The 26,239-nt window shown below is 41.4% G+C and overlaps 1 protein-coding gene across 2 annotated transcripts in view; it reads left to right on the forward strand.

Moving 5' to 3' along the window:
• Positions 1 to 23,519, forward strand: part of LOC146985564 (copine-8-like) — a 65,890-nt gene extending 42,371 nt beyond the window's left edge. Inside the window, exons 8-21 of one of the 2 annotated variants that reach the window (XM_085778635.1) lie at positions 1,225 to 1,328; positions 2,107 to 2,211; positions 3,302 to 3,343; positions 4,253 to 4,328; positions 5,332 to 5,388; positions 6,724 to 6,785; positions 7,056 to 7,102; positions 8,906 to 9,087; positions 12,737 to 12,864; positions 14,500 to 14,602; positions 16,423 to 16,480; positions 17,197 to 17,270; positions 17,609 to 17,815; positions 23,036 to 23,519. In XM_085778635.1, the coding sequence (XP_085634761.1) occupies positions 1,225 to 1,328; positions 2,107 to 2,211; positions 3,302 to 3,343; positions 4,253 to 4,328; positions 5,332 to 5,388; positions 6,724 to 6,785; positions 7,056 to 7,102; positions 8,906 to 9,087; positions 12,737 to 12,864; positions 14,500 to 14,602; positions 16,423 to 16,480; positions 17,197 to 17,270; positions 17,609 to 17,815; positions 23,036 to 23,089 (1,299 nt within the window). In that variant the 3' untranslated portion in view covers positions 23,090 to 23,519. Of the gene's footprint in view, positions 1 to 1,224; positions 1,329 to 2,106; positions 2,212 to 3,301; positions 3,344 to 4,252; positions 4,329 to 5,331; positions 5,389 to 6,723; positions 6,786 to 7,055; positions 7,103 to 8,905; positions 9,088 to 12,736; positions 12,865 to 14,499; positions 14,603 to 16,422; positions 16,481 to 17,196; positions 17,271 to 17,608; positions 21,465 to 23,035 lie in introns of those variants that run through there. The other variant, XM_085778634.1, reaches the window with a different exon arrangement.
• Positions 23,520 to 26,239: the final 2,720 nt, after the last annotated feature.

Raw genomic sequence — 26,239 nt, forward strand, 5'->3', positions numbered from 1 at the left:
ACAAGTCCGACCCATCTGCTGTCTACACACAGTGTAAACCAAGAACTCTCAATAATGAGACAGTAATTGTGTTGTAATAGTTTGTTGTATAGTTTTCTACAAACGCCCCCGTCATCACTCTCAAGACTGCATTAGTTTGACTTTAATGAATTGCAAACTGTATGTGGCACATGGTTACACATATATACACTAATACATGACCATCTAAACATGTGCAGTAGGCTACCAGAGTTTTTAGTTCAGACACTGTGTGCAAAGAAACCCAAAAAACTTGTGTTATGCAAATTGTGGACCAGTTAAAGAGACTAGATTTCAGTTGAAAATTATTTGGCACTGTTGTTGTACTGTATCTTTAGATGAACTCCTTGTTGAGCCAAACTGAGACTGTCCATTTTGGACACTGTTCAAAAAGGCTTTCTCTGGAAAAAAGAAACCTTTTGTTTGGTGGTGTTTCGGCCACCTGTAGGTACATCACTTCACAGCAAGATGCTTCTATTGAAGCTACAGAGGAGTGTGATCGCTCAGTGTTTTGTCTGAGGTCAAAACATCAAACAGTAAATGTCACATTTTGGAATACCTTCACAAATCAAAGGACAAAGGCCCCGAGTTTTTCCCCGGCTTTTCATTTGCACCAAAGAAGAAGAAGAAGAAGAAGGAGAAGAAGACTGTAAAAGAGAGAAAAACATTAGTCTCTCTTCTGGCAGTAGACAATATGCCTGGATGTGTTGCAGCTATTAGGGAAGTTGACCTTTTCTGGTTTTTGTTTCTTCATCTCTCAGTTCTCTTTGTTCCAACTACACAATCCTGCTTAATGAAACACATCCATTTTTCTGGCTGCTGTTCAGAAGACATACGGGGTAAAAAAAAAGAAGAAGAAACGGCTTAATTATGAACTAGAGAACAGTATGATTTACTGTAGCAAAAATGTTATTTACAAAATTTTAGATTAAAGATGATATGGTAAGGGTGTTCTATGGTGGGATTAAGTGTGTGAAAGGTGAAGATCAAATATCAATGTTAACCCCCAGAACTCAGCTGTGAAAATACCCAGAATCACACAAATATAGTGTGTTGTATAGGAATTGTCTAGAAATAATACAATTTCAGAAAGCCAAAACCTTTTGTCCGGTATTGTTAGTACTGAAGGCAGTGGGTCGTATTGTGTGTCAGAGTTTAGGACCCGAGGTTGTGTGTAATGTACAGTATCTATCTTCTTCTCCTCAGGAGTCGGTGATGCTGCAGTTTTGCGGCAACAAGCTGGATAAGAAAGATTTCTTCGGAAAATCAGATCCTTTCCTCGTCTTTTACCGCAGTAATGAAGACGGATCGTAAGTTGACAGGCAGTTTCCCCCGTGGTGTTTGTGGACATCAATTTTCTGAATTAACAAAAGTGGCTTTTTCTGTGTGACACACACACACACACACACACACACACACACACACACACACACACACAAACAGACATGGGAGCCAAACAAAGACATAGACACATACTGTACATACAGGGATGTTATGATGCCTGAAATGCATGTAAAGTCTTTATGTAATTTTTCATGCTCCAAAAAGCTCCCATACGCAGGATATAAAGTCTAAACTGCCTATGTGATGTTACATAATGCTTGGTACTGTATATGTGGCTTATGCCATCCAGCCGTCAACAGGAGAAGGCAGCAGATGGAGAGATGAGCAGAGATAATAGGACGGAGTTGACAAGAGGAAATAAAGGGAGAAATAATGGATAAGATGGACTTAAGTGAAAACTGTGTGTGGAGGTCACAGTTTCTTTGCCCCGCAGATGCTTTTATTCAAGTCGACTTCAGCGTATCACTCGTAACACATTCTCTTTTTGTGCAGCTGGGTATTTACTGATGCAGCCTAAATGTTCAGCTACAGGGCATAACAGCAGCACGTCATGGCTACAAAGAGCCAGACTAGTTACCATATGAAAAAGAACAGGAAGCGGTTGTTTGAGCCGAGGATCAAGCGTTTGTGAAATACTTTTAACATAACACTCCCGTTTAATAGCGGATAGGATGCGCGCACAGGATTATGCTTTTACCTCTAAGGTAGATGTGCCATGTGTTAACAGTGTTGTGTGTCTCGCAGGTTTACCATCTGCCACAAAACAGAGGTGGTGAAGAATACTCTGGACCCAGTGTGGCAGGCTTTTAAGATTCCTGTCAGGGCCCTGTGTAACGGAGACTACGACAGGTACTAACAATGTTTACAGTGAAATTTATAAAATCATCTCATAGAATGAACATTGTTTTTTTTTATAGCAGATCTGAAGAAGTGCTGAGGTTCATTTGCACAAAACCTACTCAGTCAAAGACCATTCGTCTACCACACTTTGTGTAGGTTTCTCACAGGCCGACCGAGTTGTGGTGATTGGCTGAGTGGCATCACATGACCTATGTTGTAGATGTTAAAATAGAAATGAGCCATCAAAATGTAACAATTCTCAATCATTTATAGGTTGTATGTCCACAGTCTGCCTGTTAGTGTCAGTGCCAGTCAGACCATAACATTGGTTTGATTCTGTTTCACAGAAAGAAACAAGAGATGGATTTTAGTATACTTGACATATACATATTTGACATGTATACATAGAGACAGCAGACACAATGAAAGCAGACACAGGAAAGAAAACCTTTACAATCTTTTTTTATGATTTTCAGTTTCAGTCATATCTGGTGCAGAGCAGGCTGCATTGTATATTCTAAAACATTATGATTTTTGTGAAAAAATGTTATTATTTCTGTAAACATGAAACTTTTTAAATATTTAAAAAATTACGTTCTGTTTTCAGTTCAGTCAATATTCTAATGTGTATTATTCTAGGGTCAGATGTGGGCCACTAACATATTGGAGATTTTCACACAGGCCCTGTGTTACTGTAGAAAAGTTTGGGGCATGCTGACCTGCTGGAAGTTTTGTTGGTAAATACCAATACTCACCTGAAAAGATAAGACCTGAGGCTGCCCTTCACAAAGTGTAGCCTCACCACTCAATTTCTACTAGACAATGATGGACATCGTTAACAAGAACAAATCAAAACTGACAGATTTTCATCAGCTGAAGAAAAAACTGTCAAAACACCACAAAGAAAGAGATGTAATTCTTTTGTCACTCACCTGGGCTACACCGAAGTTTACTGATTATTTATGACATAAAAATGTGTTATCTTGGCTCGTCCACTTCACAGAACACTCACCAGCTCTTTAAGCAGAAAGGCCGTAAATCGGTTGTGCTAATTGGATTTTTAATAGGACGTTCCTCTCTCCTCCCTCTTTTCCTGCAGGAGCATCAAGGTGGAGGTGTACGACTGGGACAGAGATGGCGGGTGAGGAAACAACTCCATTGTATCACATACAGTAATGCTCCATCCATCTGTATCTGTACTGACATCCTGCTGTGCGAGACATCCCATGTATACTGTATTTGCAACAAGGCCCCGGGGCAGAATAAATGCATTCATTTAATATGAGCTATGCAGCGTTGTAGCTCTTTATTTGCCACATGTAAACTTAAGGAAAACATTTTCGCCTGATAACACTGCCATTTCATGCGGCTTGAAAAACAAAAACTGCCCCGATAATGTGGGCGCATTTGTGCAGCATGAGGAAGGGCATCAGGGATTAGAGCCACAGATCACACTCCAAAATGTTTGTCCTTAAGCCGCCTCCTTTTTGTCCCCTGGTGGAGCAGATACTGCAGATTAACTATGGCTGCAGAGCTGTGCATTATGACAGCACTTCCCACTGCTTTAAATATACATTAACTATTAATACTACTTGAATGGTCTCTTCGCAGATAACTTCATACAGTCCAACGGGGGGAAAAAAAGAGTGTTTATCTTTTGAAGCAAGTGAATTCACAGTATTGAGGGGCACAGTTTGTCCCCTTCATTGTTAATTTCACAGGCATTTTGACATTTCAAGGGCACTTTGCCCTAAGCTCCCATTAATTCTTGACCCTGATTCCAACTGCGCTGATTATCTCCATGAAATTATGAAAGTGGTTGCTACCAGACTTCACGCCTCCGGAAACCAAGGAGCTTGTTAGTGAAGGCTTTACAGACAACGTGAATGCAGGACAAAGGAATGAAAATAATCTGTAATTCTCAAGAGTTTTTTTACTCTTGTTAGAGGGTTCTTATCTTTTTCTAGCAGTGCTTCACGACAGAACAATAACACAGAACACAGGGGTTTTTCAGATGAGGAGAAATGTGACTGTGTGTTCGCTGTTGCAGCCACGACTTCATCGGCGAGTTCAGCACCAGCTACAGAGAAATGTCCAGAAGCCAGTCGCAGTTCCACGTCTACGAGGTGCTTTTCTTCTCTCTCTCTCACTCTCACACACACACACACACTTTGGCTTCTATACTTGTAAGGATTCATTATCCTCTAACTCTAATATGACCCTAATTCAAATCATAACCAACAGACAAACCTTTGAAGACAAAACAGCCTCGCAAACATTGTGGTCTGCTCTGTTGCTTTGTGCAGGGCAGATATGTGATGTGAGAGCTTTTTCATTTCAAAAATTTTCAAAATAGATTAAAGAGGAGACACACCAGGTAACCCATTTACCTGCATGAAGTAGCCACAAAGGTGTTTGTCAAACTTAAGACAAACAATTTGTTTTCCAGAATCTTGGTCACAAACAGAGGAAGGCAGAATGTTCTGTTATTGATACATATTAATTAGTTCTTGTGCAGTTCTGGAAGATTAAAAAAAAATGAATATTTCACGTTATCAAATTCTCTTCCATCTTTAATCGCAGCTTGAGTCCTTTCATAGCTGGCTGCACTCACTAATCACTCAGTGCAGGTTGTTGGCAGAGTTGAACAAGTTTGATGTTTTTACAAAATGCAGTCCAACAGTGCATACACACACACACACACACACACACAGGCAACAAAATACATAAATAATGGAGCTGGCAATATCACTTCTCTTTCTGCTCCAGGCTGCAGTGCAACGTGTTTGTTCTGTGTTTGTGTCTCTCTAGACGGGCATGTTACCATGTTGCCTGAGTAGAGCAAAACAGGATGAATACTTACTGTACATCGGAGCGTCTTGTAGAAATTGTCATGTTCAACAAAATGTGCTATTTACTTTACATATTACTTTACAAATTCAACTTGACTGCTGGTATTCCCCAATTGGACGCTCCATGGTCTTATTCTCATTATTAGTTTTTTACTGTTATGAATTCAATAAAAAACATTGCATTTCCTCTGCACACACTATGATCATGTGATTTGATTAGTCACCCTAACCCAATGAAAAACAATAAAGTGCATTAAAGTGTGTGTTTTCGCCACAGGTGCTCAATCCAAAGAAAAAAGGAAAGAAGAAGAAAAAGTACCAAAACTCAGGAACGGTGAGTCAGCAGTTTGTGCAGCTTTCACTCCTCAGTGTTTTTCCATTGTGTCACTAACTCTTCACATGAACTTGAAGCCCAATTTAACCTAAATTCTCAAATAGCAGGTTTTATTTGCTTCAACTGTCGAACTGATCTGGGTTATATTTGAAACAGGCGTCTATATGGGACAGGCTTTTATTTCATTTCAAACAAACCTTATGCTCAGCAAAGAGCTTTTGGGCCAGGAATTAATGCTCATGAGCCCGGCTGTGTCGGGTCCGGGCTTCAACACCTGCAGGTCGGATCGGGTTGGGTTTAGAAATGGGATTTGAGAAATCTATCATGAATTAAGCAGCCTAGAAACTGCTTAAACAGTCGATCCTGGGCTTTGAGAAGTTTTGTATGTTCACAAGAACTTACACAGAAAATAGACCAGGCTTCGAACTGAGACCGGCTTTTATTTGCTCAAACCTGTAGCCAGACCCGGCCAGTATCTTGAACTGGCGTCTATTTGAGAGACTCTGGTTTTATTTTGGAATTTATTAATCATGTTTTCAACAGAGTCGGATGGGGCTGTGCTGTAGAAACATTTTAGATTGGTGTAACTAAATAAACTTACAAGCCTCATATGTTTGTGTATTAAATGAGTTTGTGTAGTAAATGTAATTTACAACCTTTTTAATTAAAGCTCAGCAGTTAGAGGAACTGGCTCTAATGAACTTGATTTAATTGAATAACAAGTTCATTTATTCATGTTGCCCATTATAAACCAAATCATGAGGGGAGGCCTTTTTTAATAAGAGTAATGAACAGTCACCGAAGTAAAACAATGTAATAATACATGAGAAATAATTAAAAGCAAAGCAGTGAGACAGGTTCATCTAAGCAGCTGCTGTTTGTACCACCACAAGATAACAACAATACAAACATGATCATTGGTTTAATCTGAGAAATCAGGTGTTGCATTAACAGGCTGCCTGGGCTGTTTAAGGTGGTTCTAGCTGAGGATGTTTAAGGTGGACTAAGGTGGGGACCTACTGTATGCAAGATTTTTTCCTATATTAAACAGCTTTGGGTTAATTGTTATGGTTAAATGACTTGTTCCAGGGAGGATGGAGGCTCTCTGGATTACATGGACTGCTATGACACAAACACGCATTGTAATTTGTAATCGATCTATACATAATATGATATAAAACATTACCCACCTCGGTAGACATCACTCCACGCATTGCCTGCTTCGTTGAAAACAACAGCAGAAAAAGTGACCGGACATGCATAGTTCCCCTTTAAGGTGGTTTCAGTCTGGGCTGTTTAAGGTGTTTTCTAATGCCCACACTGTCTGGCTGACAGGTCACCCTTCTGTCCTGCCTGGTGGACACCGAGCTCTCCTTCCTGGACTACATTAGAGGCGGGTAAGTTCACTCTAACTGGCAGCACACGATTCTGCTGCCACATTTACCCTCTATCATCAAAAAGCAGTTGTAGTTTACGCTGCAGTGTAGACTGTGAATAGACGGAGGGGATTACTGCACCATGTTTATCTCCGACGTTAGCACAGACTGCTGCTGATAACCTGCTGCCTAATTGCTCACTATACTGCATGCTTTGAAACATGCTGTGGTATAATCTGGCATGATTGATGATTCCATGTAACTCCTCACATGATTTACTTTCTCTTGTAGGACTCAGATTAATTTCACAGTGGCAATTGATTTCACAGCATCAAATGGTAAGTGTGTTAAAGCTTCGCTCTTATCAGTAAAATCCCTGAAGTGTTTTGTAAACATCAAATGTTGTCGATCTGTATTTGATGTGAACTCTTAAGTGATTCCTTATCGGTTGATTTTAACAGACTTTTTCTAGTGACACTTCACCATTTTTTACTCGGCAAGAGACAAGGCAGTACAATCTTTGGCAATTATTTGAACATTATCTGTTGCTTTAAATGTCTGACCTCAGTTTGTTGTTGTTATTAAGCAGGCTTTGTGCCTCAGAAAGCCATTACACCCAGGATTTCAAATTATATTTGTGATTCAAACTGTTGTCACCATGTAGGGAATGTTTATGAAGCCCCACAGGTAATCTCCTTTAGATTTGTCACTGAAGACAATTTAACAACAAATAAACACATGGGCAGAGGACTGTGTGACAGATGAGTGATGCTCTCATTTTAGAGAGCGATGATGTAGAAAGTTAATATATGTACCATAATATAATTTTAGAGACATAACAGGAAAGATATGGATTTATGCACTGCAATCAAACCATTTTCTCACAGTCTCTTCTGTGGAAATAGCAGAACATAGTAAAATAATATTATCTCAGTTTTATGTTCTAGTGTTGGATGAAGTTTTTCTTTGAGCTCCATATTTTATTCAAAGCATTAAAGCAGAAGTAAGCGATCCGGTCGTTTTGGCTAACTTCCTGTCAGCAGATGGAGTTAGCAGTCCCCGCCCTCGTCCCTACGTCACCACATTCACGCGCATCCCTTGGCTGCACACACAGAGAGGACCGCCCCTTTATGCCGTTCTCTCTCCTCATTGGATAAAGGTTGTAGGATACAAGGAAAGTTTTCTCCTCGGCTTACAGCAGAGCAGAGTGACTGACAGACCCGTGTTTCGGACCAAACACTCTATATAAGTGATTGCTGTCGGAAGATATAACTATTTAAGACTTATATTAACACAAATATTCCGCTTACTTCTGCTTTAACATAAGTTGTGTTAGAATATAACAACGGTGTCATTTCAGAGGGGGTTTGCACATGAGTGGCAATCGAGGCTGCCCACTGTTGTCAGTGGTAATTTAGCACACAAAATATGTCATAAAATAGTCCCCAACTAATGCACTGTACTCTTAAGGAAATACTTGAGAATGTAACTATAATATATAATTTTAGGTCTAGGTCTATTCATGTCTGACAAAAAGAGCTGAGTGCCACAGACAGGTGTCTTTAAAGATGATCCAAAACGCTGTTTGATGACCATGACAATCACAAGCTTTTATCTTGTCACCATTTTAAAAAAAAAATTCATTTTCATGTTCTTCTTTTTTCATTTTCTCATTTTTTTCTGATTGTGCCGAAAACAAAGACACGACAGATGAGGCTGAAGACTTGAAAATTGTCATTTGTCACAAGCATATTCTTGCATGAGACAGCCCTGCATCATTTCTGAGTCATTGTACGTTTGCTGATTCTACTCATCAGCATTGCAGAGACAACCGTAGAGGGTCAGCAGGTCACTCTTTTGGCACCGTCCTATTAGTGCAGTAGTTAAATTGTCATAGTGAAACGTTGTGGTTCCTCACACAACCCGCTGAGGTTCCAGGCAGCCAGTGAGATTATTTTTGCCACCAGTGCAGCTGTGCTTTGGGGAAATGTTTGTGTAACTAAAACTCCAGCCTGTTTTAACCCCCTTCCACCCACTCCCCTCCTTTTTATTTTAATATGACTCAGAGCCCAGGGGAAGCAGGCATAATTACAGTTTGATGCTGATGCGTGTTTTATTGTGTTGAACCATTCGGGTCCCAGGCAACCCATCCCAGCCCACTTCACTCCATTACATGAGCCCGTACCAGCTCAACGACTACGCCATGGCGCTGCGAGCTGTCGGAGAAATCATCCAGGACTACGACAGCGACAAGATGTTTCCTGCACTGGGCTTTGGTGCCAAGCTTCCCCCTGATGGACGGGTCTCACATGAGTTCGCCCTGGTGAGAAAAAGGCTTTATCGCATTATTTGTATCATCCAAACTTCCAGACTCTCAGTCTTTCTTCCATTTATACTTTGATCTTTTTATTAACATTTGTAAATACCACATCTTTTTGTTATCATTATGTAAATACCACATGAACACTGGTGAAAATACATTTTAACACACCTGTGCATCCATCTCTCTATATAATCTCACACAAAACATGGAAACATCTGGATATTTATTATTTACACACATTATTTATTATTTACATACAAAGCAGTAAATAATGGAAGTTCCAAATTGAACAAAATGACATTGCAGACTTGCTAATGTTTAGCAGGGTTAATGTTTACTATGGTCACTGTCTTAGTTGGGTGTTACCATGTTAACAGCTCAGCTACATGTTATACTGGTGTCATTAGTTTCATTAGTTGGTCATTAACCAAAGTACTCACATTCAAACTTAGTCCTGGTGTTGGAAAAAGGGCCATAACGATATGGATCACGTGGGAACTGTGAATATCTGAATTACATTCAAAAGTTCATTAAGCAGAAGTGGAATCACTTGATGGTGGAAATTAAAAACTTTGATGTTCTGCTTGCACTGGAAGAAAATTCAGGAGATCAAGAAATTTTGGATTCATCCACAGGGACACATGGATGCTAAGCTTTAAGATATTTATTGTCTTGAATAAAATCAGCAACAAAATCTTTGAAGCAAAAGAGTTTAAATTGAAATGTGCTCATGTTGAACATATACTGTAGATTAAAACTGGCAGCATAAACCAAATTCAGCTTTGGCTTGTTCTCTAACTTCTGTTGAGTGTAGCACTGAGAATAAACCTTTTAATGGCTTCCATCCCAGGTGGAGGAGCATGTCTGTCACAGCGAGAGCCCAGACATCAGGCATGTTCCTCAAACCAAGCTGTAAACACCAAGTGCAAGAACTATGTAAAAACTCTGTAAAAGTGAAATGAAGAACACTCAGCCTGAGACCAGGCACTTTCACACAGATAGGACCAATTACAGGCAACAGTCTATTGGTGGGTGGTGGTGAACACTGCTTTCCAAAAACATGAAGAAATCAAGCCAACACAGTCTGAGCACACTGTGGTGATGAAAGCCAAACGATCCCTTAGTTTCTGGCTGTAAACAAGCCATTTTATTTATTCATCTATTGCCAGACACTACCAATCAAAGACTTGCTGGTGTGACAAAGACGATAAAAACTTGAAATTCATTTCTTGTCAGCATTATAAAACAATATGACAATTGTTTGATAACTCTGACAAATGGAAATCATGCAATTGCGCAGTGCTGAAAGGCTAAGGTTGGTTTATTTGATGAAGGGATGCGTGAGGTGCTTATCTACAGTCAGTGTAATAGCTTCAATAGTCTTCAGTTGTTGTTCCCAGTTTGGAGGAGCAGACTGGAGCAGCTGAGTGACGAGCTGCTGTGGATGGGGACAGCAGAAAAAAAAGCATTTTAGCCACTTGGAAAAAATGCAGACAGAGAAAGAAAATATCAGCCAAGTGTTCGTGTAATTTTGAATATTTTCACCAGTCATCAAACAGCCCTCTCTTTACACTACACCACACTTTCTCAGCTGTTCAACTGCTATATTTCTTTGCATACACTTACTGTACACCATACGCTGTATTAATGCTGCAGATCAGCTGTTACAGTCATAAAGGGCTGTTCATGACTCAAACTGTGAAAATATTCAAAATATAGTGTCCGCATCAACTGAAATTGATTTCATTTTGCCGCTGTCCCCTCTGTATTGAGAACATACTGACCCAAACCTACTGCAGGTATTACTCTGACAACGCATGGATGAGCACCAGACAACCACACATAATATAACCCAAGCTGTCACTTTTCATTCAGCACCATCCATCCATCCATCCATCCATCCATCCATCCATCCATCCATCCATCCATCATCCATCCATCCATCCATCCATCCATCCATCCATCCATCCATCCATCCATCCATCCATCCACCTAAAGACTCTGGACATTCCTGATCATTCCTCAGCCACCCATAATCCTCTCCCTGCTCTACTGTTGCTTCCAGATGTTGCTCCAGAGGCGTTTACAGCCATTACAGCTGCTCAGCGTTGGGTAACAGCTTCCCTGAAGGCGCCAAACGTTGAGAGGAGGCACATATGCATTAATGTAACCATTAAGGATTCACTTAGTCAGCTCCTGAATATGAAGGCTACAGCTGTGTGGCTGCAGTGGGAGAAGGCCACCACTGGATCCCACATAATTATGCAAGCTTCATTTACAAAGCAAAGGAGTCTCATGTGTGTTGTTCATACTTATGGACAACCAAGCAGAATCAGTCAAGATGTTTTTTTTTTACTGAGATAATTAGAAAGACCTAAGCATATGGGTAGTTGGATAGAGTAATGCATCTTTTTGGTAGCATAAATCCAGTCAACCAGACATGGATTTTAATATTGTTTAAGAAGTGGAGGCTGCAGAGAGACAAAAACACCTCAACAACTTTAGTTTTTCAAACTTGAATTAGCTGAGCTGAGCTAAGACAAAGCAGCATCATGTTTTGTCCTCTTATCAACACTCCTACAGTACAAACAAATCACATCTAACCAGTCGATTTTTACCAAAAAGCTTCCCCTGCTATGCATTCCTCATGCATAGTTAACATTTTTAATGGCGTGCCTCAGGACATACTTTACTGAAATGCTGCAACATACGAATTAAATTGGCGACATTTCCCTAAAATATGTGTAATATTTCCAACATACGATTGGATTGTGCATCCTTAATGGCTTCAGCCCTCTAGTGCTTCTCACACTAGGTAATATTTTTGGTAATATTGGAGTATTATTGATGTTTTGGCCCTTGGGAGGCCATTTTTGATGTCTGAAAATGTGCAATAAATCCTGTTATTCTGCAATTTGCAGCCAAAACATGACTGTTTTTCCCATAACAGGATATAAAACCTACAAATATTCTCCTATGTTTTTATTATTCCTTTTTAGCAGTGGTATAACTGAATATCAAAACAAACCAGTTCCATTTTAACTTTGATAGATTATACTAAGAGTATGTGTAGGTCTCAGGTGTACCGCAGACATGCAATGCTAGCAAGTTATTGTAATTGTCCTTGAATATATTAAAGACATTTTTCAAAATATTAGCTAGCTGACATTAAATCAATGAAGGTGACACTGTATGTAAATGAACTATTACCCACTTGAAACAAGAAAGTAGCTGGAGACACTGCATTATAAATGAGGATTTTCAAGAGTTCATCAACCTCAAACACAATTAAAACACTGTTGTCTTTGAACATGTCTTAGACAAACTCACTATCTGTGTCTTCAGCTCAGGATAATACAAAGTGAGGTCAATAGAGGCAAAAGTCGTCGCTTGGAGTTTACTCTTAAAATGAAGATCATACGTCCTCCATTAAATATGTATCTTCTTAAATACAGTTGTAAAATGATGACCATCACAAAATTTGCATCAAGGGATACAAAAAACTTCCAATAATGATTGTACATAAAAAAAGATAGTGACACAAAGTTACTGTATACTAACCCCTAACCCAAGAAACAAAAAATATTACAGATTTATCAGTCAAATGTTATTCTGTCCATTTTAACAGGGTTGTTTTTCTTTTGTGCAGAACGGTAATCCACAGAATCCCTACTGCAACGGCATTGAGGGGGTGATGGAGGCCTATTACCAGAGTCTCAAATCTGTGCGTCTCTACGGACCCACCCACTTCTCCCCTGTTATTAACCATGTGGCCAGGTAGGTCCACTATAATCACGCACAACTGTCTTCACAGTTCTGCTGGAAAAAGCCTTTTGTGGAAATTATAGCTTGTAACTCTTATAATGTTTGCGTGTGTGTGGTTGGGGGGGGGGGTTACAGACCAGTAATCTGTGAGGTAAAGACAAGAGTCTATGTGCTAAAATCTCTAAATATATTAACGCTTACTGATGGAAGATAAAGTCTGCTTCATGATTGACAGACAGAGGTGCGTTAGGAGGCAATAAACAACATAACAGTGAATGTCACACCTTACACCATTCCTCTTCTAAATGAGAGAAGTAGAGAATCACTGCTCTGGTATTAAAAAAGAGCTAAACCTGATTAACATGAGACATATGGGTCCTCAAGTGCAGTTAATTTTTTATGAGAGCAACACATTATAAATGCAAGAAGCTGCTCTCCCACCGTGTTAAATATTTAGGACAAATAATATAGACTTCCCAGTAGCTACTTCCAGAAACTGTCAGCAGCACTTTACCCAATTTACAAGGTATAAACCACTGATAAAAGTTCATGTGCTGTTTGGTAGTGCTGTGTGTTCTGACTTCCCCTATTGCCAGATCTCCTCTCATGATCCTAAAGACTGACTGTAACAAGCACTTTTCCCACCTTTCATCATCGGCTTTCAAATCCCATCTCTCCCTGCTAGTGCCGTCCGCCCACTCAGCCTGAGAATAGCTGCATTGTACAGCACTCACTTCTGTCTGTGGAGCATCTGACTAAAACCCAGGAAGACGTTGCTAAAAAAAAAAAAAAAAAAAAATAGCATGTCGCGTCAAATTTCTAATTGTGAGACTGTGGGTGCATAAGAGTTATTGTTTAACCTTTGCTCTTGAAATATTGTCCTGTCCTATCATTGGTTTATGGCACATAGAACTGCTCTAAGTGTTAGTTAAAAGCTACACATATGTCCAATGTGTCCACAGATGGATATCCTGCATGACATGGTATTGTGCTTTTTATACTTGGTATGATGTTGAATTGTTTGTTGTTTCCATGGTAAGTTTGTACAATAGGCTGGTCTTTCTTGTACCTCAGGAAAAAAAACAAAAAAGAAACCTCTTTCATTGAATAAGAAGAGACAATATCTCTTCAATCAGTTCACATCTTTTAAAATAATTTCAAGAAATAGAAAAATGCAATTGGTTTGTTTACATTTTATGTGCTTTATACAGTAAATGGACCCACATAATATAACACTGGAGCATTTGTCCTCAGTAAAATAAGAACTGTATTGATCTCTGGAGGTTAATAGCCTATTATGTGATATTGTTTAATAGGGAAATTGTTCAGGCGATGAATGGGATTTGAGACAGGAGGTAAATTAAAGTCCGCTACTCCAGCTAGTTAATATTGTACTTTCATAAAGTTGGTGGATAGATGGGCAACAAAAGGCCAACGCTGTTGCAGTAGAAGTGGAGAGATTCATAGTTTAACCCAGGCCCACTGATGAAACAAGAAGACTTGAAGAGTTGACAAGGAAGATGGTCACTGAAGGTTGCCCATAAACACCTATGAATTCCAGCAGCTGTGAAATGTGTATGCTTGTTAGAGAAGGCACAGTCTTTACACCTCATTTGCCCTCTGACCTCCCGTCTCTTTCCGTTGCAGGTATGCGTCAGCAGTGACAGACGGATCGCAGTACTTCATCCTACTCATCATCTCTGACGGCGTGATCACAGACATGGCACAGACCAAGGAGTCTATAGTCAATGTACAGTACTTCACCACATTTTCACTGTTGTCTGTGGACATTTTACAGTTTGAGTTTATTGTTGAGGCCTTTTGGAAAATATCTTAAAGGGATAGTTCAGTTTTTTAATCTAACCAACTCAACTTAGTATTCCTCCACGCAGGTATGCTTCGCAATGCGCTGGATCAATTCGCCTATCAGCTGTTTGGGTCTCAACAGTGAGGAGAGTATAAGAGATTTTTTTTAAATGAGTGATTAAGATTACGAAAAATGAAAACTGCCAACACGGGGTATCGTGTTTATGTCAATGCAAATAGCCATACTGTAGATGCCGAAGAGGAATATCATGAAGAGGAATACGGTGAAAGCTGTAAGGGGACTATTATACATTTCTGTACGTGCATCCTAGAAAACAACACACATCGACCATCCTTTAAATATTTAGAAAAGTTGAACTACACTCCAGGATATCAACCGCAGTTATGACACCAAACAGCTGATAGACGAATTGATCCAGTGCATTGCGACCTACCTACGCGGAGGAATACTGAGTGAGTTGGTTAGTTCCAGATAAACTAACTTTTTTCTGACTAGCTGATGTATTGTAAATTCGTACTTTATATCGTACTCTTGAACTGGTGTATTATTTTGAGACGGGACTTTTCGTAGGCGGCGTAAATACGCTGATTAATCATCTCCCATTTACAACAGTTTACTGCCTGTGTCTCGGTGCAACACGATGCGCCGGTATTTCTCAGTGGGGGGGAGGAGAGACCTTTCTACTGCAGATATTATACTTAACGGCCATTTGTACTTCATACAACCTCACTTAAAAAAACTGACCTATCCCTTTAACCAATACACATACAGTGTAATTTACAGTATCATGCCTAGGAGCAGTCCATGGATTATATGCTTGTATTCATTCAGTTAATTGACTGTAAAACGTGTGAGGACCCCTGTGGGCCCCAGCAATGATTAAGCCTCTAATGGAGATCCTAATAACTTACAAACAAACAATATGAAAGGGGGGATATGAAAAGCAGTCCATCTGCTGTCATTCTCTTTCTTTTCATCTCCACTAATGAGGAGAAGAAGGGAAGAGAGGGTGCAGCCTGGTCGTCATGCATCCCCCAAATCCTGCTATGTTCAGCTCTACAGTAATAACTCTGCTTTGTAATTAGAGTGATCATGTGTGTGAGGATTGTGGGGTGGGCTCCACTTTGCCTCACCATCCATCCACCCTCCCTCTTCCTCCCTGCGCCCCCATGTGATGTAATATTATTGTAAAATAAGATTTGAGAGTAATTATTTACTAGCCCGCAGAGGATCCGTGCCCCTCATATTCTAGGCAATTTGGTCGTCCGTCTAATAACCACAGGAAGTTATGAAACTCTGAAAAACCTTCATTCATCATTCCACTCGAACTGTACTTTGCTGTCCCACTCGGCTAAGATTTAATAAACAATATTGCAATGCAGGGCGCAGTTCAGCTGCAGCTCAGGGCAGAGGGAGATGTAAATGGGACTCATTTTTAAACTGTCAAGCTTTCGGAGATTTAGACAAGATTGCGGATGCATGAAATTAGAACCTCCAGAACCGTCTGGACGGCGAGGCCTTTATGAGGGCCGATGGACGTGGACAAGCCCGTCTGTCTTAACAATGGCAGTGAATTTTTCTATTGAGCTTGCTCTCTATGGACTGATAACTTACAGTAAGTAATTTGCGGGGGTATTCCACTCGCAGCCTGCAGCGTTTAAGATAGCAAATGGTGAAAAGAACGAGCACTGCTTCTTACTCGCCTTTGATGCGCCTGTTGTGTCTCTTTCCACCCTTTACAGGCTGCATCTCTGCCCATGTCAATTATAATAGTTGGGGTTGGACCAGCTGAATTTGATGGTAAGCTGGGTGAAGCATGTGTGCATGTCCGTGTTTGTGTTAAGTTTATTTGCATACAGTAATCCTTCGCCTTCATTTCACTTGCTATCTCGCCTCTCAGACCTGGTTCATCCGTTGCTTGTGCAGATCTCTTTTTCTTCCCTCCTCCATTCAACCTCCATTTAATTTCTCCTCCCCATCTCCCGTCAATCTAAGGCTAAGTGGATTTTATTTATTTTTTTATTTTTTTATAAATGGACGACCACTATCCTCACCTCTCTGCTGCGTTGGTAAAAGACCTTCATGTTTACCGTTCACAGAACTGACCTCTGTGGAAAACAAAAACAAAAAGGAAAAAACCAAGCTCCCTCATGATGAGCCATTTGCCTGCAAAGTCAACAGGATTAAACAATTATCACGGCTGTGAAGTCAGTGTGCATGGTTGCATGATGTCCCTATGGTGCACATCACTGGCTCCGTTCACACATTCCAGCATGTTCCCCCTGTTTTCCCCCGTGTGCAACTTAGAGCCCGATGGCTTCACAATTCAGCGACGCAAATTCTGTGTACTCATGCCACGCCTGGCATCGTCGAGGCGCTGTAACCCAGTGGCATGCTAATGGCCATGGCAGATTAAAGCTTGCAAAACCGCGTTTCGTGTCTGCTCGCGATAGCTTTGCCGTGGCGGTGCGACGGGCTCCTGATGTGGTGTGACTGATGTTCTTCCTTCTCCTCAGAGATGATCGAGCTGGACGGGGACGAGGAGAGGATCTCATCCCAAGGACGATACGCAGAGAGGGACATTGTTCAGGTACAGACATGGCTGAGTGGCTGTGAGGCTGAACGTCTCCAGAGGAATGTAGGGTTTAGGATTAATGGGAAAAGGTCACAGTGTTTGACCCTTTGCTGTGCTCTTGTTCTCACTCTGCCATTCTTCTGTCTCGTTCCTGCTCTGAACTATGCCCACCTTCTTATCTGTCCTTTTCATTCTGTTCTTCTCTTTCACTTTCTCTTAACCTGATCTTTTATTCAACGACTTCTTCTCTACCCCTCCTTTTGTCTCCTTATTTCCTCTTCTTGTTGCTTCTTCTATCTTGATTTCTTCCATCATCTGCCCTCTCCTCTCTTCGTTTCCTTTCCTCTCCTCAGTTCGTTCCTTTCAGAGACTACATCGACCGGCGAGGAAACCACATCCTCAGCATGGCCCGTCTGGCAAAAGAAGTGCTTGCCGAAATCCCCGATCAGTTCCTGTCCTACATGAGGACCAGAGGCATCAAACCTGGACCCTTGCCACCTCCCTACACCCCCTGCCCACCACCGGCCATCCACCCCCTCCTCACCAGACGGGTAAGCCGAATTTAAAGGCAGAGGCCTCACTCTTGACGCCAGGTCAGCCGACTCTGCTGGGCCTCTACTCTCTTCTTCTCTGCCTCTTCTTCCTGCTCTTCACTGGAAGCTTTTTGAGCACACGGCGAACCTCGCCCGCTCTCTCATGTTGCACTTTTGGGAACATTTGGCCGTGATCGGTGATGCAGATAACCCCGAGAGGTGAACCTCCGCTTTTCAGAAGAAGGGATTTCTTTCCCTTACTGGACAGAGGTGGGGGTTGTGATGGGGTGGGGGTCTGAGATCACCTACAGTAACTGCACCAGAAAGAGTGAACAGGACAGAATCTGACCACTCAGCTGCAGCTGTCGGACTGAAGGGTCCAAACTGTGGAGACCCTTTTTTCAAAACACTGTTCATCCGTTTGCGATTTCTATTTCCACTTCCTCTGTTGTTCACAATATCATGTCTTTCTCTGATATATACATGTTTACAATATTGAGGACTGGAGTGGAAAAAAAATATTTTCAGGAGGGGATTTATACTGATTAATGTGAAAACCTTTCAGATTCCTATTTTTCAGCTGCAGAAACTGGAGGTTGTGGATTTGTACAAAAACATTTAGGCCTTGGTGCCACATTCTTCATTACAGAGTGTGTGTTTTTTTTAAATAAATGGAGCATGTGCTAGTTTAAGAAGCATGCACTGTTGTCCTGCACTCAGGGCTTTGTCCCTCCCACACAAACCCCCCCCCCACCATCACCTCACGCCGCCACCACTGCCATGTTCCATTAAGAACAAACCCATCACCCGCCTGAAATCTTCCCACGCTCCTACCTTCTGCTCCGTCCACCTGCCTTGACTCCAAAGGAAGCTGTGCTTCCTCGGAGTCTGGTTGAATCAAATGCAGCAGGGACTTGAACCAGCCTTACTCTTTTGTCAGATAGCATTAACAGGTACAGCGTCCTCCGTGGGTTCTGGAAATGTGGATCTCCAAGCCCAGAAGTCAAAAACACACATCTCACTACCGAACCTGACTGTGTGTTACATTTTAAAGTCTCTTTTCATGGAATAACATTGTGCTTTAGAAGCGTTTTTGTTTTGTTTTACGTCTCTACCTCTCACTTTGTTCAGTATTGCCAAAAAAAAAATGTTGATAAAATAACAAAGTGTTGGTTTGTCAGTGATTTTTGATAAGTCTTGGGGTTCACAGTTTTACCTTTCTCACTCAAGTTTCACAACATATTTGCCAAACTGAACGCTGAGAATTACAGCTGTCAGATCAGGGGACTCGCATCTTTGTGGTGGCAACACACTGTTAATACGTGCACAGAGATCAGTCAACCAACACAGCAAAATGGCCTGGTGTTTTTCTTCTAACAGCCACCCATATGGATCAAATTAATGACTGTGAGCACAGTTTCAGTGCAATGCTGTCAAACAACTAAAAGTTGAGGCCAGTAAGAAAATCAGTGAAGTTTCGTAGCATGTAGCTAATCATCTCCTTAAAGGAAACTCCACAGAGAACCAGTGCTGTCAGCATCAAACATACAGCGCCTCAGGCTCTGAACTCTGTGTGGTTTAGTACTTAAGTATGAGAACAGCTGTTCCTCACCTTGGTTCACAACAGTTACACTGGCTCCGTCCCCTTTGCAGCCATTCAAATGGGTCTTATTGACAGACAGTCCTGTAAGTGAGCAATGAAGCAGTTATTAATCATGGAATATTAAAATGGACAAGTTCATTGATGCACAAGCTTTATTAAAACAAGTGCTTGGAGAGGTAGAGAGTGTGTGTCTCAGCTGTTTCTGCTGAGTTTTACTGTGACGGCAGCAGAAAGATCATTCAAGTGGCAAAAGACATTGCTTACAAGTGATAATTGAAACTTTGTACCTTAATGGGATAAAAAATGTTGACGTCCCAAAATGTCAACAGAAAAATGATCATATGATGGGTGACATGCGTGGTGTCATCCGACAGCTGCACAGGTTGTTGTTAATTTGGCTTGTGAGGCTCTGAAGGAACCTTATTTTCTCACACAACTTCTCACTACAATAAGGTCCTGGGTGAACACACTTCTGTATCTTCAAAAAGCAAAACTTTTACATCTGAGCTATAATTGCAACTGCTGTGAATCCGAGCTGAGCACAGCTGCTGCCCTCTGCAGTGGAGTAAGCTGTGCCGTCTTCAGAATCTCTGTTCAGTGTGTTTGATGGTTAAAGCCTCAGTTTTCAGTGGAGTTTTCCTTTAGAAATGGGGGAAGCACTCAAATCCAAACAGGTAATTGCACTGTCACTTTTAGCCATGTTTCAGGGTGAAACTCAAACGCAACCCTGCTGTTTAGCTCAGCAATGTGTACATGAGAACTTTCGCGTGACTTCAAGCAAAGCACAATCTCCTAACAGGCTACATCCACCGTATCCAGAGGCCCCATTTCAACTCATGTAAATGTGTGAAGAACAGTGTTTGTACATTTTACTCTGTATCTGTGTAAAACAAACTGTAGCTCTTATATGTACTTTTTTCGGGCCCTATTCAGTCAAGGAATCAATGTAAAAGACAGTTTACAACATTTTTCTAAACTCACGCCTCAGATTCATCGTATACTTGCTTAACTCAAATGTCTACTTATAAACTGCTTGTGAAACATTTTCTTAGACATTTCTATGCTGTACAAATGTTTGCCTTTTTTGTGTATCAGTCAATATACTGTCTGTGTAATGCTGCTTCTTTACTGCTGATAGTATTACATTTTATACTGAGGCCTGTAATCATATTTAAATCATGACTAACAGGCCTTATTCATATTTATATATAAGTTATTCATATTTAAATCATGAACGACAGGCCTGTATTTTTTTAATGAGTGAGTGGTCAAATAACAATGTATGTTTCATGTGTGCAAGACGTTTAAAAGTAGACCTGGTGATCAAGTAGAGTCAGTAGCAACATTTGTCTGCCAAATCCGACATCATTGTTAAGTGTAGCATGTCTTTGTTGGCTGAGACTCATCTCAGAAAAGCTAGTTATTCAATTTGACTGAATAGGGTCCCTCAGCGTGGGCAGAGGTGGTCTGATAGATTTGTACTCTTCTGTATTGTCGTTTCATGGCGGGGACCCCGTACGGCAGCGGGGATGTCGAATTGCACAATGTAGCACTGGTCTCAAGTCTGGTGTCAGACTGGAGCAACACCAGACTGAACCAAATCAGAGCAGATCAGGCAGGAACAGTCTTTTTATATGTCTGTGTAAATATATATTGTGTATAAAATGTAATATGTTTTCTGGAGAGTTGACTTGCAGCCAACTGCCAGGACTCTGTGACTCTCCCCCTGAAACACAAGGCAGGGCCTTTCATTTATTTATCACGACAAGATGTCAACTTCATCTCACACCCACACTCTCGTATATACTGTACATCCAGTGCATGTATTTGTGTATGAAACATGCATGACACTTACATAACAAGACGAGGGTTGAGTGAAGATAAGGGGTTTTCTTGCTTGTTTCCTCAGAGAAACAGTGGTTTCCGACATACATTGACTTGGTATCTACATTCACATCAGGAAAAATCTAGGTTTCTCAACCTTTTCTGTCCTTAGACTATATTTTAAGTTCCAGATGTTGAATTGTGTGGAGGCACTTGGACCCTGGATTTTAATTATACAGAGTCAAGCAAAAAAAATAAAAATTTAAATCTGCTAAATCTGTAAATCTGACCACATTGAATTTAAATCTGATTTGGATATGGATGTTTATTTAATGTAAATAGTAACAATCATTCAATTATCCCTTTTTTCTTTCTTTTTTTTAAAATAATAAAGCACTCATTCACCACTTACTGTAAGTAGGGAAGGAGCTGGCTATGTATAGCCAACATTAGCATTAAAAGGTATTTACCTATAAGTCCAAGCATTGTGAGTTCAGCACCTAATGAATTCATTAACTCACCATCTGTCTCTAGAGGTGGAATGCAACTCCAGCGCTAACGCTTGGCTCAAATCTTTTCTTCTACTGAAATCTTGCAACTTTATGACAGCGACTCACTGCAGCTTCTGATCTGCCTTGAGGACATAGCGCTGCTCAGAGGATGTTTTATAATGTCTTGTATTTCAAACACAACAATGGCTGAAGCTCTCGCCAATCAAAAACAACCACTCTCAAAAAGAAACCACTGATAGCCACAAGGAAATATTATTACTGAAAGGCATTTTAGTTAGCCAGACTGGCTAATGTTTGCAGCCCTGATAAACACAATGTACAGCCTTCTTACACTTGTTTTTGTTTTTTGAAAGGGTGAGAAAAACAACACCACCATCCAAAATCTTTGAATACCAAGTATCACTGTTACAACAGCCACATGCACACAGTTTCTTCATACGAGGACACTTGCTAGTTTTTGGCATTTGGCAACAGAAATATTTCAGTCTGCAACCCTACCTAAGGGTTTGAGATACTCTTTCCAGATGATTGCAAAGCTAAGTCTTACCACAAAATGACTACCACATTACTCTCTCTGACGTACTGTGTGTGGGTCTGAAGGCATCTTGTCTTTGGTGTGATGCCCTCAGGAAGAAGAAGAAGCCGTTGCATAGGAACCCAGTGGAGGTGGAACTCTTCACGTATAGCATTGGGTTTGTCACATGTGGCAGCAATGTGTGAAATCACTGTTCCTCTGAGGCTGAGTCAGTGAAGGAGTAACAATCATAAGCATTTATTGTGTAGGAGAGTACAAGGCGAAGAGAAAAACAACACATACACACAAAAAAAAATCCTGCGCAAACGGTGGCTTTAATGAGGTAGGCTTACACCTCGCCGCCTCCCACCGCTCATCGTTGCATCCATGTCACTCTGCCAAGGCGGCACTATGTCAGCATGCCAGGCCATATGAACGCCCATGTAATCTTCACACATATAACATGGAAGTTGTTTACTGTACCTTATATTAGCAAAGTGGTTCAATTGAATGCTTGTGATGAATCTCCTGTTTTATCCTGATGTTTTTTTTTGTTTTTGTTTTTTTATAGCATGCATTGAGTGTGCATGTGTAGGTCTTTCCTAGCAGAGATGCACCAGTGGGTTTAAAAAAAAAATTGTAGTATGACATCTTTGCAAGTTATTTCAGAGTATTTTAGAGAACTTTTTTGCCTTAAAAATCTCACTGATCAATCTTGGAATTGTGCAATGCCTTCAGATGTTTTTCTTTTGAAGACTGATTCTTGGTTCATGTATTTATTTTGGTACATCCACTGTCAGAGTCATCTCAGCATTGTTCTCTCAGACCCAGTCGTTGAAGTGATGTGAATAAGAGGGAGGATGATCCAGACAGAAACAAAAAAAAGATGGGCTGTCTTGCTCTCAGCAAAGAAACACAATCATTCAGCTGGAAATAACATGATCCCTCCTCTTACAGCCATGTTTACAATCATGTTGGATTGTTTTTTGTTCGTTTGTTTTAATCAAAACCCCATATTCATGAATTGTTTTATCATCAGCCCTCATTTTGAATCTCAAAAGAGCAATTCATGGCTTTTGCATGATACTTGTAATTACACTAAAAGACCAATCAAAATGAAAGTTGTCCATTGATACATGCTATTTACTTCAGATCAGATCTCGAGGTTAGTGATATTACAAGACAGCACAGGTTTTACTGTTCTATTTGGAAACATGGAAGTCACAAAAGCTCGATTTCAAATGACTATTTCTGTAAGAACTGAAGTCTTTAAATAAATATTCATATCAAACTGTTCCTGTTCTTTATCCTGTGTTCAGAGAGTGACTGCATTAACTTATTTGGTCTTTCTGGGGGATTCAATGGGTACAGTACACAAGTGAGTATTATTAAAGCTTCATAAAACTGCATTTTTTTTCTCTAGGTTGAAGAAGCTCTGCCCGTTGACAGGCATCTGTCCTGGTTGATGATGCCAGTAAAATATCTTAAAACAGCCAGCGCACCGGAATAGCCGTGCTTCACACCATTACACCTTTAGAGTGAGCGTCTCAAGATCTGTGGAGTTATAACGGGGTGACAGGCTGTCCCGTTCCAAAGGCTGGCTCGGAGACGCAGCCTCTTTTTTGCCCAAATCAAAATCATGTGTCCTTTTCAGCCTCTGTGCTCTACTCTCACAAAGCAGTCAATTGTCTAGAAAATAAGGCAGACATCGTTCTGCGTTACTCTTACTGCAAAGAAATGCCATGAAGAAAATAAATGTCTCTCATTACTCCTCCCTAACCCTGACTGTGGCACTCACCCACCAGCCTATTTGTTCTCAATGTTCCTACTGAAAAACACGTCACCAATCTAAAGTTTACTGCTCAGTAATGTTCTGAAACAGCTCCAGTTTTAGGGAACTTTCTCAAACAGTAGTAAATCATCAGTGAGGACTATTTTCAGCAGATAATTTACAAACATTTTGGGCTGTGGTGCACCGCTCTCGGTAATCAAGCAACATTTTTTAATAGTTTTTGGACAACAGTGAAGCTCTGGCACAGATACATCATATCTTATATGTAGGCTTTGAATATCACGACCAGTCTGGTTTTCATTAACGTAAAAGCTCAATAAATGGCCAGGTGGCCATCAGTCACTGTTCAAACACAATGATCTAGATCTGTGGAAAAGACACCGCAGGTTAAAAATAATGGAACGAGCCACAGACGTCATTGTCTGTTCTGGATATGTGGTTCATCACCAGGGGCCCTAGTTTCCTAGACCGAGCGAAGTCTAACTGTACGTTCAGACCGAAAGCGTCGAGAGCGTCGCGGTGGCCGGAAGTCATTCATTTTCAATGAGAACCAGCGTCGAGGAGCGTTGAAGAGCGTCAAAGGCGTTGGCGTCGCGTTTTGGCGGCGAGAGCGTCAGGAGAAAGTTGAAATCTCCTGAACTTTATGCTAATGAGCGATGATGCGGAGCAGCGGCAACCAATCAGAGTGTGAACGACCCATAAGCTCAGCGCAGCTTCGCCACGCCAACGAGGCGTGTCCAGGTCCATTTCGCAAGTTTGGTGGGCAGCGCAGTCCGACTTAGGCCAGCGCAAGCCCTCCCCTTGTCCCTCCTACCGGCGCAAACGGCAAAGAGGGAGGAGAGAGGGCGGGAGGGAGACAGGAGGAGGAGAGAAAGGCCAATTCGGATCTTCACCAATCAAATGAGCTCCTCTCCTCACCTTTAACTGCGCCGCGGGCGATGCGCGCTGCAAGTTTGTCATTTTTCATACTTTGACATGGACGGAGGAGACAGCGACGCCAGTGGCCGAACCTCTCCCAGGAGGAAACAGCTGTTTTGGTCCGGAGGTCCGAGCTCAGAGTGACCAATAATGAGTTACTAATATCCTTAATCAGGTTTGATCTGATACACTGAGAACCGCTGCCCAGTGTAAAAAACAACAACTAATAAAGAAACTCACATTTAGTATTTAAACCCTGTGTAAGACGATGAGAGGTGTACACTAATCACAACATAAACAAACACCATGCGTAACGGATGAAATCAGCGTAAAGGACTCTCTCTCTCTCTCTCTCTCTGTCTGTCCGTCTCTTTTTTTTATGTGATAGAGATGCTGAGTATAGGCTATATACTGACTATCTGATACCGAGGCTGTTGTGGTGGGCTAAGAGAGATGATTTGTGCTGATCTGCTCTTGGGACATCCGCAGCTGCTTTTCAGTGCCAGTTCGTCCCTGCTGTGTTAATTTAGGTGGAGTTTCCATTACGCGTGCCGACAGCCTTTGATCTCTGCTTTGATCTGACGTCAGATGTGACGGGACAATCTATAGCCTATAGATATAAATTCACGTGTTGATTCCATTAGTTGCATTAAATAGTGGTTATTGTGGATATTTATTGCATTGAAATGTGCCTGGAACTGTGGAAACCTGCCTGTGAGGTCTTGGTGACGTGTGTGCACTGCAGGTCAGTCAGCCAAACTTCCACTGCACCTGCTGCGCTTCGCCCTGCGCTGAGAGTAGACCTGGTTTGAGGTGGTGAGCTTTCAGCGCAACCTCGGCGGGACATTTTCGCACGAAACTTCCACTGCACCAAGCTGAATCTGTGACGCCTCCCCCTGCTGCGCGGCCACGCCTATCTCAGCGCAGCGCGATCTACAAATCTGCCAATCTGACTTTGCGCTAGGCTGCGCTGGTCGAAACTTGCATTACACCGGCTGCGCTACCTTGCGCCACCTGCGCTGCGCCACCAAACTAGGGCCCCGGGAGTCAACATGATGGAAATTAGAGTGCATTGTTAACTAGTTGTTCTTCATGCTGAGCAGTGCACTCATGCATCATCATCATCATCATCATCATTATTTACCTCAGTAAAAAAAAAAGGGGGGGGGGGCCGTGTGCAGGATAAAAATGACAAATGAAACATGCAGATTGGCCACACACACATCCTGCTTTGCTCTGCACAGGACTCAAGTGGAACTGACTTATGGGTAAATATCAGTTTCTATAA

This window comes from Trachurus japonicus, chromosome 6, assembly GCF_045865225.1.
Source record: "Trachurus japonicus isolate A0001 chromosome 6, Traja_1.0".
Classification (NCBI taxonomy): domain Eukaryota; kingdom Metazoa; phylum Chordata; class Actinopteri; order Carangiformes; family Carangidae; genus Trachurus; species Trachurus japonicus.